The 18,778-nt window shown below is 43.8% G+C and overlaps 1 protein-coding gene across 2 annotated transcripts in view; it reads left to right on the top strand.

The window, feature by feature from the left end:
- The window catches only part of TPH2 (tryptophan hydroxylase 2), a 111,668-nt gene that overhangs the window by 46,053 nt on the left and 46,837 nt on the right, over nt 1-18,778 (top strand). For both annotated transcript variants that reach the window (XM_081248855.1, XM_081248854.1), the window contains one exon: nt 5,492-5,627. In XM_081248855.1, coding sequence (XP_081104981.1) covers nt 5,492-5,627 — 136 coding nt within the window. The remainder of the gene's footprint in view (nt 1-5,491; nt 5,628-18,778) is intronic.

The following is an 18,778-nucleotide window of genomic DNA, read 5'->3' as shown; positions in this document are numbered from 1 at the left end:
GTTTCTATCGGTGATGATAGATTCTCTAGACTCATCAGGCTCTAGGGATTCCTGTTGCCGAAACTTGGCCTCTGTTCACTGGTGCTGAATAGAAACGCGGAGACAGGGTTTGGGGTGAAGTAGAAAAGAATAGGTTTATTGCTTTGCCGGGTAAAGGGGGCCACAGTGGGCTAATGCTCTCAAGACTGTGTGCCTGCCCTGGAGGGGGTAGTGAGCAGTCTTACAGTGTTCAAGGAGCAGGGCGTGGTCGGCTCGGGGACGTTCTTCTGATTGGTCGGTGGGGACGTAATTGGGAGCCAGCATCATCAACCTTCTGGCTCCAGCCGGTCTGGGGTCTAGGGCTTGTGGGCAGCATACAGTTAACTTCTTCCACCTGGTGTGGGTTTCAGTATCTGCAAAACAGCTCAAAGGACGTGGCTCAGAATATTATCTATATAGTCCTTGAGGAAGAACTAAAGGTCCTTGACTTTGTTTAATGGCTAAGGTATTATTATTTTGTCTTGCTTGACCGTTTTCCTTTCTTTCTGCATTTTCTCACTTCTGATTAAATTTATTCTTTTTAAAAAATTTAATTAATTAATTAATTAATTTTTGGCTGCGTTGGGTCTTCGTTGCTGCGCGCGGGCTTTTCTCTAGTTGCGGTGAGCGGGGGCTACTCTTCGTTGCGGTGCGCGGGCTTCTCACTGCAGTGGCTTCTCTTGTTGTGGAGCACGGGCTCCAGGTGCGCGAGCTTCAGTAGTTGTGGCTTGCAGGCTCTAGAGCACAGGCTCAGTAGTTGTGGCGCACGGGCTTAGTTGCTCCGCGGCATGTGGGATCTTCCCGGACCAGGGCTCGAACCCGTGTCCCCTGCATTGGCAGGCGGATTCCCAACCACTGCGCCACCAGGGAAGCCCCCTCATAGGGTTCTGCTCGGTTACACTCCTCCTCTGAAGTCCTACCCCTGCTCGCCTCCCTGCCACACTTAATCAGCCTTCATATGAGCTTCTTATTCAGCTGTAACACATTACCGCAAACTTGGTGACTTAACATGAATGTATTATCTTACAGTTCTGGAGATTAGAAGTCTAAAATCAAGGAGTTGGCAAGGCTGTGTTCTTTCTGAAGCCTTCTGTTCCCTTGCCTTTTCAGCTTCTAGAGTCTACCACATGCCTTGCCTCGTGGCTCCTCCCTTACCTCACTCCAGCCTTTGCTTCCATTGTCACATGTCCTCTGACTCTGACCCTCCTGCCTCTCTCTTATAAGAATGCTTGTGATTATATCAGCCCCACCTAGATAATCTAGGATGATCTCCCCAGCTCAAGACCCTTAACTTAATCACATCTGTAAAGTCCATTTTGCCATCTAAAGGAACATATTCCCAGGTTCAGAGCATTAGGGTAGGGACTTATTAGGAGGGCCTAATTAGGACTGAGCTTACCCCAGTCCCCAGGTATTGCCACTTCTAGCTTTGTGACCCATGGTGAACCTGTCCTCTTCTTTCCATTCCGCTGCTACCATCCACACTGAGGTCCCCATCACTGTATCCTTGACATCTGTTTCTTCTCCCCTCTACTCGCCTGCCTGCTGTTTCTGGATGAAGCTTCCTAAAGTATCTCTTCGTTCCTGACATCTCTGCTCAGAAGCTATCAGTGGCTCCCCCTCCTTTTTTTTTTAATTAATTAATTAATTAATTTTTTAAAGAAGATGTCGGGGGTAGGAGTTTATTAAGTTATTTATTTATTTTTGCTGCGTTGGGTCTTCGTTTCTGTGCGAGGGCTTTCTCTAGTCGTGGCAAGCGGGGGCCACTCTTCATCGTGGTGCGCGGGCCTCTCACTATCGCGGCCTCTCTTGTTGCGGAGCACAGGCTCCAGACGCGCAGGCTCAGTAGTTGTGGCTCACGGACCTAGTTGCTCCGCGGCATGTGGGATCTTCCCAGACCAGGGCTCGAACCCGAGTCCCTTGCGTTAGCAGGCAGATTCTCAACCGCTGCGCCACCAGGGAAGCCCCAGTGGCTCCCCTTTGATTTTACTGGGGTTGGCAAACTTTTTATTTTTTTGTAAAAGGCCAGATAGATAGTAAATATTTTAGACTTTGTGGGCCAAGAGGCAAAATCGAGGCTATTAGGTAGGTACTTATTATAACCGTTTAAATGTGACCATTAAAAAATGTAAAGGGAGGGCTTCCCTGGTGGCGCAGTGGTTGAGAGTCCACCTGCCGATGCAGGGGACATGGGTTCATGCCCTGCTCCAGGAAGATCCCACATGCCGTGGAGCAGCTGGGCCTGTGAGCCATGGCCACTGAGCCTGCACTTCCAGGGCCTGTGGTCCGCAACGGGAGAGGCCACAACAGTGAGAGGCCCGCGTACCGGAAAAAAAAAAAAAAAAAAAAGTAAAGGGAGTTCCCTGGTGGCCTAGTAGTTAGGATTCCGGGCTTTCATTGCCATGGCCCTGGATGAAATCCCTGGTCAGGGAACTGAGATCCCACCAGCCGTGCGGCGTGGCCAAAAAAATTGTAAAAACTATTCTTAGCTCACAGGTATACACAAACAGGCGGCAACCCGGATTTGGACTACAGGCCATAGTTTGCTGGCCTCTGGTTTGTACACGCAAGTTCTGAACTGCTCAGGCCCTGACTCAGCTTTCCAAGTGTGTCTGCTGCTATGACTGCACCGCACAAACCCTCTGTTCTAGCTGTGGGTCTTCATACCACTGCTTAGGCTCTGTGCCTTGCTAGAAAAGTCATTCCTTCACCTGCTCAGATTCTACCTGTTCTTCAAGGCTCAGAGCAAGTCCTGCCTTCTTTATGAATCCTCATCATAAGAGCCACCACAGTTTCATCCTAGCTCATGTGTGTATCAGGAGAGAGGTAGGCATGGCCTGACAGCTGGTCCACTGAGAACCACACTTAGCATGATGAGAGGGCCCCATGCGTGGATGTCATCCATGATACTTGTTACCAAGAGAAAGAGATTGAGGACCAGTGATCAGTGTCATTTAATTAGCGCCTCAATGCATAATGCCGTATGCCGTTGTTTAACTAGATTATATTCTCCCTAACGGCCCTGCCTCTGGCCTGTCCCTCTTTGTTTCCCATGGAATTATGTGCATATTATATATTTACCATGGTCTTGATTATTCCTATGTGGGGATGCTTTTTACTGCTTTGTTCCTCAAACCCCAGGAATTAGATTACCATCTCATAAGTTTTGCCATATCTGTCACCCAACTTAATATTTTTATGAGGGGCAGTATAGTACAGTACAGATTCTGGATGCAGAACGCCTGGGGTTGAGTCACGGCTCTGCCGGTTCCTGGCTGTGTGACCTTAGATAGATGAATTACCTTAACTTCTCTGTGCCTCAGTTTCCTCTTGGCAAACAGATAATAATTTTATCTACCTTACAGTGTTGGGAGGGGAAACTAATTGATATACCTTAAAGCCCTAAAGTTATTGCTTGACACACATTAAGCATAGCAGAGTTTTAGTTACTATTACTACTATTATTGTTATTGATTTTCACACCTTTGATGAGCTGGGTACTGGGCACTCAGTTTGCATCATTCATTGGTACACAGCAAGCACAATGTAAATGTGTGTATTTTTATTTCTTTTAATTGACTCACTTTTAAAATACCAAATTTATTTTAATAGGAAACTTTTAAGCAATGGTAGTCACAAATTCAAATTTCTTGATGTGATAGATACATATATATATATATATATTTATTTATTTATATTTATTTATTTATTTATTTTAATTATTTTTTTACGGTACACGGGCCTCTCACTGTTGTGGCCTCTCCCGTTGTGGAGCACAGGCTCCGGACGCGCAGGCTCAGCGGCCATGGCTCACGGGCCCAGCTGCTCCACGGCATGTGGGATCTTCCTGGACCGGGGCACGAACCCATGTCCCCTGCATCGGCAGGCGGACTCTCAACCACTGCGCCACCAGGGAAGCCCCTATTTTTAAATTTATAAGAAAATAAAATACATAACTATTAAACTAAAGGATGCTCCCCCTGTATCCCACATGTGGGATACTGGCTTAATTGACATAAAATTCAAAAAGAAAAAAAATACACTTATCTTTTTGATTTTCAGTGGAGAACAATCAATCCACCTGAGAACTTTTGGAATGAACTGAACACTGTTAGAATTACAGGTCTGAGGAGGCCTGAGAACAGGGTTATTTCCTTGTAGGTACCCAGAATCCCAGAGTAGACTTGTTTTATACGCTTAATTGGTTTTTATCTTTCAAAACCATTTCTAACCATTCGGAGATGCTCTTCTAATGAGCTGAATTTTTCAGAATGGGGGGCTTTACAGTGCTGATATCAGAAGAAGAGCCCCTCCTGTTGAAATTTTCTGGGCCTTCATGAGCAGGAAGTATTAAGCAGTCCTTAACTGGGTTAGCAGTCTAGGCTGATTTCAGAGATTTTATTGTATTCTGCTTATTTTGTTTTTTTCCTCTTACCATAAAACAACAAAGCATGCAGAGCTTTAGTGTACCTTTTCAAACTGTGGTAATTAATATAATTGTTTTCATAATATCACAGAAATGGGGTATTGCAACGTGGAATGAAGGGGTTAGGTGGTTTTGACAATAGAAAGCTGTCATGTGGACTGATTCCAGGATGCCAGTCAAGGGGGTGAATTAGCTTTGTGTTCACTGACCACATACACGCAGAAAGAATCCCTATCTAGGTGTGTCTTTAGAAAGATAACAGATAATCTGTAGTAAGCATCACTTTATTTATTTATTTATTTATGTATTTTGGCAGCTTCATTCATTGAGGTATAGTTTACATAACATAAAATTTACCCACTGTATCTGTACAATTCAGTGATGCTAGTAAATTTATCGAGTTGTGTAACCATCACAGCAATTCAGTTTTATAACATTTCCATCACTGCAAAAAGTTTTCTTTTGCCCCTTTATGGTCAATCCTTGTTCCTACCCCTAGCCCTGGGCAACCACTGATTTGCTTTCTATCTATAGATATTCCTCCTCTGGACATCATATAAATAGAATCACAAAATGTGTAGTCTTTTACATCTGATGTATTTAAAAAAAATTCTTATTGAGGTCACATTGGTTTAGAATATTATATAAGTTTCACATGTACAACCTTATATTTCTACTTCTATGTACACTACCTTGTGCTCACCACCAAAAATTTAGTTTACATCACTTTAGATTGTATTCTTCTCCTGTGTATTTGAGCTGTCTTATCCTAATTTGGCCTCTGAATTTAAATCCTTAAAGTTTTTTTGCCTTTCCATTTTATTGAATGTCTTATTCCCCTGGAAACCATCATTCGTGAGTGTATTTTAGTCATCCGAAGACACAAACACGATAGCTGTTAACAGTGTATGTCATTCAATTGTCAAGAGTTTTAGGACGTTGATTACTTTGTTTCTAAAACAACCTTATAAATAATAGGAAGCCCTGCTTGGACCATCAAGTCCTGTCGGGTTAATATTTAGTTGACTCTTTCTGTTGCCTCTTTAGAAAGGTCTGGCTTCACGGTGAGACCAGTGGCTGGATACCTGAGTCCTCGAGACTTTCTGGCAGGACTGGCCTACAGAGTGTTCCACTGTACTCAGTACATCCGCCATGGCTCGGACCCCCTCTACACCCCGGAACCGTGAGTACCCATACTGTAAAGCTGGGCTGGATGGAGACTGCCACATTGGAAAGTGGTCAGGGCTCACTTTACTTGAGAGTAAATTGGGTCCAGGAACGCTAAAGACCACGGTTCCTTAGGCCACCGAGGTTATCACTTTGCTTATCATGCTGTTTTACCTGAATAGTCTTGTGATTAATGGATAATGGGCTGCCAAGGTCTTCACTGGGGAGCAGAGAGCAGTAAAGTAGCTGATGGTGACAGAAGTGGGCGGGGATTAGAGCAGAGTCTCCGAAGCCCCCTTCTCTTCCTAGGGGACAGAGGCTTACTGACCAGCTGGGTACCCGGCTGGGTCACTACATTGTTTTTTTCTTTTTTTAGCTCCTTTCAGCATCCCTGAAAGTGTTTTCAGGGTAAACAGAGGTTACTTATAGGACTCCAGACATTTGGGAGAGAAATGCTTCTTAGAGTGGATGAATGCTCAAAGGAGAGCTGTCAGAGCTAAGAAAGGCAATCTCTAAATCTAGCCCAGAGGGTTTACAAATAGCAGGCACTTTGTTAGTTGCCTTTGAATAACTGGCCCTCCTGAGACCCGTGGTAGCTGCCAAAATGTATGCAGAGAGAGAGGGCAAAGAGATGAGATTTCAGCCACAGAGGTCTAAAAAATTGGGGGAATAATGTGTTCCATTTTTACCAAAGTACTTTCAACCAATTCATTCAGCAAACATTTATGTGCAATGCTAGCAGGGAGGTGCAGCGGATTCAAAGATGAATAAAATGTAGCAGCTGTTTTTTTAAAGCCTCTCCCATTCTGGCAGGGGAGTTAGAAACATAAATAATTATGAAAGAATGTGTTTAGGGCTGTAAGGGTGTGTGTGTGCAGAGTATCAGAGGAGCAAAGGGGAGGGAACAGTCCCGAAAGGCATTTCAGAGAAAGTGAAAAATTAGTGGGGGTCTAGAAGGGTGGGTAGGAATTTCCTTTTTGGATAAAGCCAAGTGGGGAAGGAGGGGAAAGCTTTCAAGTCAAGGAAAACAACCAGTACAAAGATGTGGAGGCACAAAAGAGGCATAAATGAACAAGGCTTGTTACTTTAGAGGGGCCAGAACATAGGTATGTGTTAGGGATGAAATGACTCTTCTGTCCACCATGTAAACAGTCATTTGTCAAAACAGGACCTTTGGGCTTCATTCTGTAGGCAGCAGGGAGCTGTCCAAGGTTCCTAAGCATGATCAGATAATCGTCTTTGAGGAAGATGATGAGGGTGGGGACTGGGAAATACGGAGAATGAACTAGCTGGAAAACCAGCAGGAGCTCCCATTCCAGTGAAGGAATACAGTTTATAAGCCATCAGTGGGATAGGACGAGAGGTCACCTCGGAGAAACATCATCAAGATGGAATTAACAGTATTTGGTGACTATAATGAGGACCAGGAGATGAGAGGGTCCCTAAGGCAATGCTAAGGTTTTTATCAATAGATTGGGAAGCTGAATGGGTAGTTTTTTCTAATAATAATTGAAAATATTGGAGGGGGATTAGGCTTGGAGGCAAGAGGGAATAAAAGAGGGAGCAAAAGAGGAGGATTTGGGTTTGGAGCATCCTGTCTTTGAGGAGCCCATGGGTGGGACCTCCAGCTGGAGAAGCCCCTGGTAGTTGGAAATAAGGGCTGAGAGTTCAGAAGTGAATTAGGGCTCCTCCTATCGATCTGAGTGTTTTCTTCTTCCATGACTCCTCTGACCACACAGGCAAGAGGAAGCTAAGTCTGAGCATGGAAACTTGGGATTCACTACCTTAGGGTTGTTTTGGCAGGCTCCTTTTTTGTGGGTTTTATATCATTCGTTTCTTAAATTATTATTATGATTTTATGAGTAGGTAACACATGCACATGATTTAGCATTCAAAGCTTACGAAAGGGCACACTCTGGACAGTGACTTTTTTCCCTCCTCTGCTCCCTTGACACCTGTTGCATCCTCCCCAGGGGCAACCACTGCTACCAGTTTCCACTGCGTCCTTCCAGATATACAATGTGCAGACACAATTCTCTGTAAAGGTCCCTTTAATCCTTATGTATAACAAAATCCCAAGTCTCTTCCCAGCCACATGCTGTAGTTTGAATCTATGAAACACTAGATCGGGAGTGCTGTTTCCTGCCCAAGCACTTTCGCAGGCATTGTCTTTGAAATGCAGTCCCATTTCCTCGACTGAGAAGCAAGAGGGAAGCTTCTCCAATTCGTGAAGTTCAGCTTGGCTCCTGTGTTTGGTGCTTGTACGCTGCTTCCAAGTAACTGCTTCTAATTGCTGAACAGTTGTAGTTGACGCAGCACTAATGAGACAGAGGTGGGCCCTGAAGAGGCAGCTAGAAATGAGAGTGAAAGCAGCGAAAATACATTATCCGAAAAAAAGAATTTTGTTATTTTCCTCTTCAGTCTGGGAAGACTGTATTTTGATAGCCTAGCTCGCAACACATATTGGGTGTTAAACATAGGTTGTTTTACCATTTTACATTTTAAAACTGGTCAGGTACTAGGGCTTGAATTTATTTATTTTTTATTATTTTTTTCACATCTTTTTTTTTATTAGTTTCTTCTTTATAACAAAGTGAATCAGTCATACATATACATCTGTTCCCACATCCCTTCCCTCTTGCGTCTCCCTCCCTCCCACCCTCCCTATCCCACCCCTCCAGGCAGTCACAAAGCACCGAGCTGATCTCCCTGTGCTATGCAGCTGCTTCCCACTATCTATCTACCTTACGTTTGGTACTGTATATATGTCCATGCCTCTCTTTCGTTTTGTCACAGCTTACCCTTCCCCCTCCCCATATCCTCAAGTCCATTCTCAGTAGGTCTGTCTTTATTCCTGTTTTACCCCTAGGTTCTTCATGACATTTTTTTCCCTTAAATTCCATATATATGTGTTAGCATACGGTATTTGTCTTTCTCTTTCTGACTTACTTCACTCTGTATGACAGACTCTAGGTCTATCCACCTCATTACAAATAGCTCAGTTTCGTTTCTTTTTATGGCTGAGTAATATTCCATTGTATATATGTGCCAAATCTTCTTTATCCATTCATCCGATGATGGACACTTAGGTTGTTTCCATCTCCGGGCTATTGTGAATAGAGCTGCAATGAACATTTTGGTACATGTCTCTTTTTGAATTATGGTTTTCTCAGGGTATATGCCCAGTAGTGGGATTGCTGGGTCATATGGTAGTTCTATTTTTAGTTTTTTAAGGAACCTCCATACTGTTCTCCATAGTGGCTGTACCAATTCACATTCCCACCAGCACTGCAAGAGTGTTCCCTTTTCTCCACACCCACTCCAGCATTTATTGTTTCTAGATTTCTTGATGATGGGCATTCTGACTGGTGTGAGATGATATCTCATTGTAGTTTTGATTTGCATTTCTCTAATGATTAATGATGTTGAGCATTCTTTCATGTGTTTGTTGGCAGTCTGTATATCTTCTTTGGAGAAATGCCTATTTAAGTCTTCTGCCCATTTTTGGATTGGGCTGTTTGTTTTTTTGCTATTGAGCTGCATGAGCTGCTTATAAATTTTGGAGATCAATCCTTTGTCAGTTGCTTCATTTGCAAATATTTTCTCCCATTCTGAGGGTTGTCTTTGGGTCCTGTTTATGGTTTCCTTTGCTGTGCAAAAGCTTTGAAGTTTCATTAGGTCCCATTTGTTTATCTTTGTTTTTATTTCCATTTCTCTAGGAGGTGGGTCCAAAAGGATCTTGCTGTGATTTATGTCATAGAGTGTTCTGCCTATGTTTTCCTCTAAGGGTTTGATAGTTCCTGGCCTTACATTTAGGTCTTTAATCCATTTTTGAGCTTATTTTTGTGTATGGTGTTAGGGAATGATCTAATCTCATACTTTTACATGTCCCTGTCCAGTTTTCCCAGCACCACTTATTGAAGAGGCTGTCCTTTCTCCACTGTACATTCCTGCCTCCTTTATCAAAGATAAGTTGACCATATGTGCGTGGGTTTATCTCTGGGCTTTCTATCCTGTTCCACTGATCTATCTTTCTGTTTTTGTGCCAGTACCACACTGTCTTGATTACTGTAGCTTTGTAGTATAGTCTGAAGTCAGGGAGCCTGATTCCTCCAGCTCCGTGTTTCATTCTCAAGATTGCTTTGGCTATTGGGGGTCTTTTGTTTTTCCAAACAAATTTTGAAATTTTTTGTTCTAGTTCTGTGAAAAATGCCAGTGGTAGTTTGATAGGGTTTGCACTGAATCTGTAGATTGCTTTCGGTAGTAGAGTCATTTTCACAATATTGATTCTTCCAATCCAGGAGCATGGTATATCTCTCCACCTGTTTGTATCATCTTTAATTTCTTTCATCAGTGTCTTATAATTTTCTGCATACAGGTCTTTTGTCTCCTTAGGTAGGTTTATTCCTAGATATTTTATTCTTTTTGTTGCAGTGGTAAATGGGAGTGTTTTCTTGATTTCACTTTCAGATTTTTCATCATTAGTGTACAGGAATGCCAGAGATTTCTGTGCATTAATTTTGTATCCTGCTACTTTACCAAATTCATTGATTAGCTCTAGTAATTTTCTGGTAGCATCTTTAGGATTCTCTATGTATAGTATCATGTCATCTGCAAACAGTGACAGCTTTACTTCTTCTTTCCCAATTTGGATTCCTTTTATTTCCTTTTCTTCTCTGATTGCTGTGGCTAAAACTTCCAAAACTAAGTTGAATAAGAGTGGTGAGAGTGGGCAGCCTTGTCTTGTTCCTGATCTTAGTGGAAATGGTTTCAGTTTTTCACCATTGAGGATGATGTTGGCTGTGGGTTTGTCATATATGGCCTTTATCATGTTGAGGAAACTTCCCTCTATGCCTACTTTCTGCAGGGTTTTTATCATAAATGGGTGTTGAATTTTGTCGAAAGCTTTCTCTGCATCTATGGAGATGATCATATGGTTTTTCTTCTTCAGTTTGTTAATGTGGTGTATCACATTGATTGATTTGCATACATTGAAGAATCCTTGCATTCCTGGAATAAATCCCACTTGATCATGGTGTATGATCCTTTTAATGTGCTGTTGGATTCTGTTTGCTAGTATTTTATTGAGGATTTTTGCATCTATGTTCATCAGTGATATTGGCCTGTAGTTTTCTTTCTTTGTGACATCCTTGTCTGGTTTTGGTATCAAGGTGATGGTGGCCTCGTAGAATGAGTTTGGGAGTGCTCCTCCCTCTGCTATATTTTGGAAGAGTTTGAGAAGAATAGGTGTTTGCTCTTCTCTAAATGTTTGGTAGAATTCGCCTGTGAAGCCATCTGGCCCTGGGCTTTTGTTTGTTGGAAGATTTTTAATCACAGTTTCAATTTCAGTGCTTGTGATTGGTCTATTCATATTTTCTATTTCTTCCTGATTCAGTCTTGGCAGGTTGTGCATTTCTAAGAATTTGTCCATTTCTTCCAGGTTGTCCATTTTATTAGCATAGAGTTTCTTGTAGTAATCTCTCATGATCTTTTGTAGTTCTGCAGTGTCAGTTGTTACTTCTCCTTTTTCATTTCTAATTCTATTGATTTGAGTCTTCTCCCTTTTTTTCTTGATGAGTCTGGCTAATGGTTTATCAATTTTGTTTATCTTCTCAAAGAACCAGCTTTTAGTTTTATTGATCTTTGCTATCGTTTCCTTCATTTCTTTTTCATTTATTTCTGATCTGATTTTTATGATTTCTTTCCTTCTGGCAACTTTGGGCGTTTTTTGTTCTTCTTTCTCTGATTGCTTTAGGTGCAGGATCAGGTTGTTTACTCGAGATGTTTCCTGTTTCTTAAGGTGGGATTGTATTGCTATAAACTTCCCCCTTAGAACTGCTTTTGCTGCGTTCCATAGGTTTTAGGTCGTCGTGTCTCCATTGTCATTTGTTTCTAGGTAAGTTTTAATTTTCTCTTTGATTTCTTCAGTGATACTTCATTATTGAGTAGTGTATTATTTAGCCTCCATGTGTTTGTATTTTTTACAGATCTTTTCCTGTAATTGATGTCTAGTCTCATAGCATTGTGGTCAGAAAAGATACTTGATACAATTTCAATTTTCTTAAATTTACCAAGGCTTGATTTGTGACCCAAGATATGATCTATCCTGGAGAATGTTCCATGAGCACTTGAGAAAAATGTGTATTCTGTTGTTCTTGGATGGAATGTCCTATAAATATCAACTAAGTCCATCTTGTTTAATGTATCATTTAAAGCTTGTGTTTCCTTATTTATTTTCATTTTGGATGATCTGTCCATTGGTGAAAGTGGGGTGTTAAAGTCCCCTACTCTGAGTGTGTTACTGTTGATTTCCCCTTTTATGGCTGTTAGTACTTGCCTTATGTATTGAGGTGCTCCTATGTTGGGTGCATAAATATTTACAATTGTTATATCTTCTTCTTGGATTCATCCCTTGATCATTATGTAGTGTCCTTCTTTGTCTCTTCTAATAGTCTTTATTTTAAAGTCTATTTTGTCTGATATAAGAATTGCTACTCCAGCTTTCTTTTGATTTCCATTTGCATGGAATATCTTTTTCCATCCCCTTACTTTCAATCTGTATGTGTCTCTAGGTCTGAAGTGTGTCTCTTGTAGACAGCATATATATGGGTCTTGTTTTTGTATCCATTCAGCCAATCTGTGTCTTTTGGTGGGAGCATTTAGTCCATTTACATTTAAGGTAATTATTGATATGTATGTTCCTATTCCCATTTCCTTAATTGTTTTGGGTTCGTTATTGTAGGTATTTTCCTTCTGTTGTGTTTCTTGCCTAGAGAAGTTCCTTTAGCATTTGTTGTAAAGCTCGTTTGGTGGTGCTGAACTCTCTCAGCTTTTGCTTGTCTGTAAAGGTTTTAATTTCTCCATCAAATCTGAATGAGATCCTTGCTGGGTAGGGTAATCTTGGTTGCAGGTTTTTCTCCTTCATCACTTTAAGTATGTCCTGCCACTCCCTTCTGGCTTGTAGAGTTTCTGCTGAGAGATCAGCTGTTAACCTGATGGGGATTCCCTTGTGTGTTATTTGTTGTTTTTCCCTTGCTGCTTTTAATATGATTTCTTTGTGTTTAATTTTTGACAGTTTGATTAATATATGTCTTGGCGTATTTCTCCTTGGATTTATTCTGTATGGGACTCTCTGTGCCTCCTGGACTTGATTAACTATTTCCTTTCCCATATTAGGGAAGTTTTCAACTATAACCTCTTCAAATATTTTCTCAGTCCCTTTCTTTTTCTCTTCTTCTTCTGGAACCCCTATAATTCGAATGTTGGTGCATTTAATGTTGTCCCAGAGGTCTCTGAGACTCTCCTCTGTTCTTTTCATTCTTTTTTCTTTATTTTGCTCTGCATCAGTTATTTCCACTATTTTATCTTCCACCTCACTTATCCGTTCTTCTGCCTCAGTTATTCTGCTTTTGATCCCATCTAGAGTATTTTTTATTTCATTTATTGTGTTTTTAATCGATGCTTGATTCATCTTTCGTTCTTCTAGGTCCTTGTTAACTGTTTCTTGCATTTTGTCTATTCTATTTCCAAGATTTTGGATCTTGGAAATAGAATCTTGGATCATCTTTACTATCATTATTCTGAATTCTTTTTCAGGTAGACTGCCTATTACCTCTTCATTTGTTAGGTCTGGTAGGTTTTTATCTTGCTCCTTCACCTGCTGTGTGTTTTTCTGTCTTCTCATTTTGCTTATCTTACTGTGTTTGGGGTCTCCTTTTTGCAGGCTGCAGATTCGTAGTTCCCATTGTTTTTGGTGTCTGTCCCCAGTGGCTAAGGTTGTTTCAGTAGGTTGTGCAGGCTTCCTGGTGGGGGGGACTAGTGCCTGTGTTCTGGTGGTTGAGGCTCAATCTTGTCTTTCTGGTGCACAGGTCCACGTCTGGTGGTGTGTTTGGGGGTGCCTGTGGCCTTATTATGTTTTTAGGCAGCCTCTTTGCTAATGGGTGGGGTTGTGTTCCTGTCTTGCTAGTTGCTTGGCATAGGGTGACCAGCACTGTAGCTTGCTGGTCGTTGAGTGAAGCTGGGTGCTGGTGTTGAGATGGAGATCTCTGGGAGATCTTCGCCGCTTGATATTATGTGGAACTGGGAGGTCTCTTGTGGACCCGTGTCCTGAAGTTGGCTCTCCCACTTCAGAGGCACAGCACTGACTCCTGGCTGCAGCACCAAGAGCTTTTCATCTACCCGGCTCAGAATAAAAGGGAGAAAAAGTAGAAAGAAAGAATTAGTAGAAGAAAGAGAGAGAGAAAGAAAGGAAGAAGGAAAGGAAGGAAGGAAGGAAGAAAGAAAGAAAGAAAGGAGGGAGGGAGGGAGGAAGGACGGAAAGAAAGAAAGAAAGGGAGGGAGGGAGGAAGGAAAGAAAAAGAGAGTGAAAGGAAGAAGGGAGGGAGGGAGAGAGGAAGGAAAGAAAGAAAGACAGGAGGGAGGGAGGGAGGAAGGAAAGAAAGAAAGGGGCAGAGGGAGGGAGGGAGGAAGGCAAGGTAGGAAAAAAAGAGAGGGAAGATAAAGTAAAATAGAATAAAGTATAAAATATAGTAGCGTTATTACAAATAAAAAAGTAATTATTGAAAAACAACAACAATGACAAAAAAACGGATGGATAGAACCCTGGGACCTATGATGGAAGCAAAGCTATACAGAGAAAATCTCACACAGAAGCATACACATACACATTCACAAAAAGAGAATAGGGGGAAAAAATCGGAAATCTTGCTCTCAAAGTCCACCTCCTCAATTTGGGATAATTCGTTGTAAAAAGAGGAAAAGGGGAAAAAATCTTAAATCTTGTCCTCAAAGTCCACCTCCTCAATTTGGGATGATTCGCTGTCCATTCATGCACTCCACAGATGCAGGGCACATCAAGCGGACCGTGGAGCTTTCGTCCGCTGCCTCCGAGGCTGCACAGAGAGATTTCCCTGTCTCTTCTCTGCTCTCACAGCTCCCAGGTCTCAGCCTTGGACCTAGCCCCGCCTCTGCACGTAGGTCGCCGGAGGGCGTCCGTTCTTCACTCAGACAGCACTGGTTTAAAGGAGCCGCTGATTCGGGGGCTCTGGCTCACTCAGGCCGAGGGGAGGGAGGGGCACGCAGTGCGGGGCGGGCCTGCGGCGGCAGAGGCCGGCGTGACGTTGCATCAGCCCGAGGCGCTCCGTGCGCTTTCCCGGGGAAGCCGTCCCTGGGTCCCGGGACCCCGGCAGTGGCGGGCTGCACAGGCTCCCCGGAAGGGGTGGTGGACAGTGACCTGCGCTCGCACACAGGCCTTGTGGCGGCGGCGGCGGCAGCGGCAGCAGCAGCCCCAGCGTCCCACGCCCGTCTCCGGGGTCCGCGTCTTCAGCCACGGCTCGCTCCCGTCTCTGGAGCTTTTTTAAGCAGCGCTCTTAATGCCCTCTCCTCGCGCACCAGGAAACAAAAGGGAAGAAAAAGTCTCTTGCCTCTTCGGCAGCTCCAGACTTTTCCCCCGGACTCCCTCCGGGCTAGCCGCGGCGAACCAACCCCTTCAGGCTCTTCCTGCCACCAGCCCCAGTCCTCTCCCGGCTCTCCGACCGAAACCCGATACCCGAGCCTCAGCTCCCAGCCCCGCCCGCCCCCAGCCCCGCCCGCCCCGGCGGCCGAGCAGACAAGCCTCTCGGGCTGTTGAGTGCCGGTCGGTCCCGATCCTCTGTGCGGGAATCTCTCCGCTTTGCCCTCCACACCCCTATTGCTATGCTTTCCTCGGCTACTCCGAAGCTTTCCCCCTCCGCCACCTGCAGTCTCCACCCGCGAAGGGGCTTCTAGTGTGTGGAAACCTTTCCTCCTTCACGGCTCCCTCCCACTGGTGCAGGTCCCGTCCCTATCCTATTGTCTCTGTTTATTCTTTTTTCTTTTGTCCTACCCAGGTATGTGGGGAGTTTCTTGCCTTTTGGGGGGTCTGAGGTCTTCTGTCAGCGTTCAGTAGGTGTTCTGTAGGAGTTGTTCCACGTGTAGATGAATTTCTGATGTATCTGTGGGGAGGAAGGTGATCTCCGCGTCTTACTCTTCCGCCATCTTCCTCCGGACTCTGGGGCTTGAATTTAAAAAGCAGTGGCAGATTGGGTTGCTTCCCTAGGGAGGTTCTGGCCTGGAGGACAGTAGAGAAAGTCCTGGAGGATCAGTGACTCCTGATTTTCTTGGTGGGAAGAGTTGCTTTTCCATGTGTTTCTATCTGGATTGAAAGGTCACTGATTCTGCTAGAAGTGAGGCTCTTTCTCCCTTGGAGCCCTGCCTGAGGCAGGGATTCTGCACACTGTTGTTGCATAGCTACTTATGTTGATCAGCTGTGATTGCAAGCAACTTTGTCGCTATAATCGAGTACTGAAGTTTACAAATGACTTCTTTTAAAAAAAATCAATTGGGTCAAATTCAAGGTTATTCCAATAAGAGCATCCCTCTCACTCAGTGGAATGACAGGGAAAGAGACAGAGCTCTAAGTTACATGGGTGTGCGAGCGTCACCTGGCATGTGAATAGTGGCAGGACAAAAATTTGAGAAGCCATCCCCCCAATCTCCTGCTCTCCTCTTTGCTTCTCTGGGAAGTCCATTGTGGTCTGTGTCATTTTGCACCCTCTGGCCACTTTATCTTTTAGAACAGGGTTTCTCAACCTTGGCACTATTGATATTTTGAGCCAAATAATGCTTTGTTTTGGTAGGATGTTTAGCAGCGTCCCTGGCCTCTACCTGCTAGCTGTCAAGAGTACACTCCCACCCGTGCCAGATGTGACAACAAAAGATGTCTCTAGAAGCTGCCAAATGTCCCCGGGGGAAACGTCTTCCCCAGTGAGAACCACTGTTTGAGAAGAAGCAATCTGGCAGGTCATTGTTGTTCTGTCTGACAATTATTTTTCTCTTAGAAGCAATCTTAGAAGCAAAAGAAGTAGACTTTGTTTCCTTTCTAAAACACCAATCTGACTGTAGCATTCCCTTGTTTGACCTCTGTTGGTTCCCTGTTACATACAAGGAAAAGATAAAAAATGTTTGATATCATCAAATCACATCTTCTGTCTCCCTTCCAAAACCTTATTCTCCATAAGAAGTCCATACTGGACTTCTCACCATCCTCATGAGCCTGTTGGTTCATGCCTTTGCACAGGCATGAGCCAACGCAGGTGGTTCATTTGGCCTGGAATGACTCTTGTGAAATCATTTTAATTCTCAGGATTAAAGCTCAGTAGCAACCTTTTCTGTGACGACTTTCCCAGGCAGAGCTAGATATTCCTGTAGTACTTTTCCTTACTTCTATTTGAACACTTACAACACTGCATGGTAATTATTTGTTCATGTGTCAGTCTCCTTCATCAGACTGTAATTAACTCAAGGCCAGCTGGCAGAGGCAATACAGGAACAAGAAGATCCAGACTGAGGTTGGAGTGGATCCCCAAACCTGGCATATAAAGTAAAAACTGAGCCCACAGTGGGCTGAAGCCGTGAATGCCACTGCCACCAGAATGTGCCGGGTCTGAGACATGCACAGAGTCCCAGGCTCAGTCTGAGATCTGTGGAGTGAAGGGAACAGGGGAAGTCCCGGCTGCACCCTGTGTGGTGGTAGCACCTCCATCTTCAGGGCTGCAGCCCCTTCACTCCTTCCTGCAGCTTTACTTTGATTTCAAGAACTGCTGCTGGACACCCCTCCATCAATAAGGCATTTTTATATATTCAGTGTCTTCAGGCAAAGTCATGAACCATTAATGGTGGAATTTTAGACACCAGTTGAGGCTGTGAGGATAGGTCACTTAGACCAGAATAGTCTTCTCTCCAAATCACACCCAGGAGGGGCAACCTATTTCGCTCATCTGTTTTGCTTTGGCAGTGAAGATCATTTCAAAAGAAAAAAGTGGTTGTTCACTATGAAGCTGAAGGAGAGGAGGGAAAGGAAATGTGAAGCTTGTTCCCACCTCCCCCTTATGAAAATAAGAGAGAGAGAGAGACAGAGGCAGAGGGAGGGAAGGAAAAAGAGAGAGATCCAACTGCACTTCACATGGTGCTAAGAAGACATTTTCCCCCTTTGGGTAACAAACCCTGAATATAGTCTCACCTTAAAGGTAGGACAGGTCATTGCCCTCTCTTCAAAAACAGTGTCAGTCTGTGACGTGTTCTGAGTTATATTTGAACTTCTTAAATGTGACATCAAGAAGATACGCTCTGAAACTGGCAAGCAGTGCTGCAGGACCCTGCAGGACTGTCCTGTGTGTGGGCGTGCTGTGTGTGTATGAAGTGAGGGGGAGGACAGTGGACCAGACCAGTGGTAGGAACATCTCTGGATTTGCCTCTAGAAGATTCTTGCTGGAGAGGGGCGGTGGAGATCCAGTGTGTTTCCTAAACTGGTCTTGGGCACACTGCAGGGAGAAGAGAGTTGGAAGGAGGTATCTTTCCCTCACTCCTTGGTCTTGTCTGGCCTGGTCTCGTCTCTGATGTCAGCCTTCTGGTGTTCAGAGGGTGCTTTGGATTTTCAGCTGTCATATGCATCCCACCCGCCCACCCCCAGTTCCTCTTTAGTTCGTTTGGCTTTTCCTCCCCGGACACTTCCTTCTAGGAGATCTGTGGTCTCTATTCTTCATAGTTTCAACAGACTTCTTGAATGTGTTTTATGCAAGGTGGATGTTAAATACGTGCTCACTGAATGTGCATGTGCACATGTACTTGTGTATATGACTTTCAATTTTATCTGTAGTCCTGACGGCCAGTGGTATCTTGGAAATGCAGAGCTCTTTAATAAGAAATACGGTTTAATAGAACCATATTTTCCTGGGGCCAAATCTCATGCTTTTCTTCAGAAGCTGTGTGGACTGACAGAGGTCTTGGAAATGAAGGAGGGTAAGGCAAGAAGGTCTTATTTTCTAAGGTGTTATAATCCAGTCTTGTTCTCTCCAATATAGGCCAAACCCACCCATCCCATCTAGATTTCTGGATGAAGACCAGAGGTGGCCAGAGGCCTCAAGGTTCTGTACCTTTGGAACATAAAACATTGCCCAGAGCAGTGTTGAAACACACATCCATAGCACAACCCTCTTACCCCTTGTCCTCTGCTCAGGGAGAAGCAACCAGGCATTTCAATATAAACATACATTCTTCAACATCAGTTCTTGGAGGTCAAGCCAGTACAATATCTGTCTTTCCAGTAGAGCTATTGCCAAAGTAATAGTGCAGTTTTGCACCAGAAATCCC

Source organism: Mesoplodon bidens, assembly GCF_964165515.1.
Source record: "Mesoplodon bidens genome assembly, chromosome: 11".
Classification (NCBI taxonomy): domain Eukaryota; kingdom Metazoa; phylum Chordata; class Mammalia; order Artiodactyla; family Ziphiidae; genus Mesoplodon; species Mesoplodon bidens.
The sequence above is the reverse complement of the archived record's forward strand: the minus strand, read 5'-3'. Positions and strand labels throughout refer to the sequence as shown.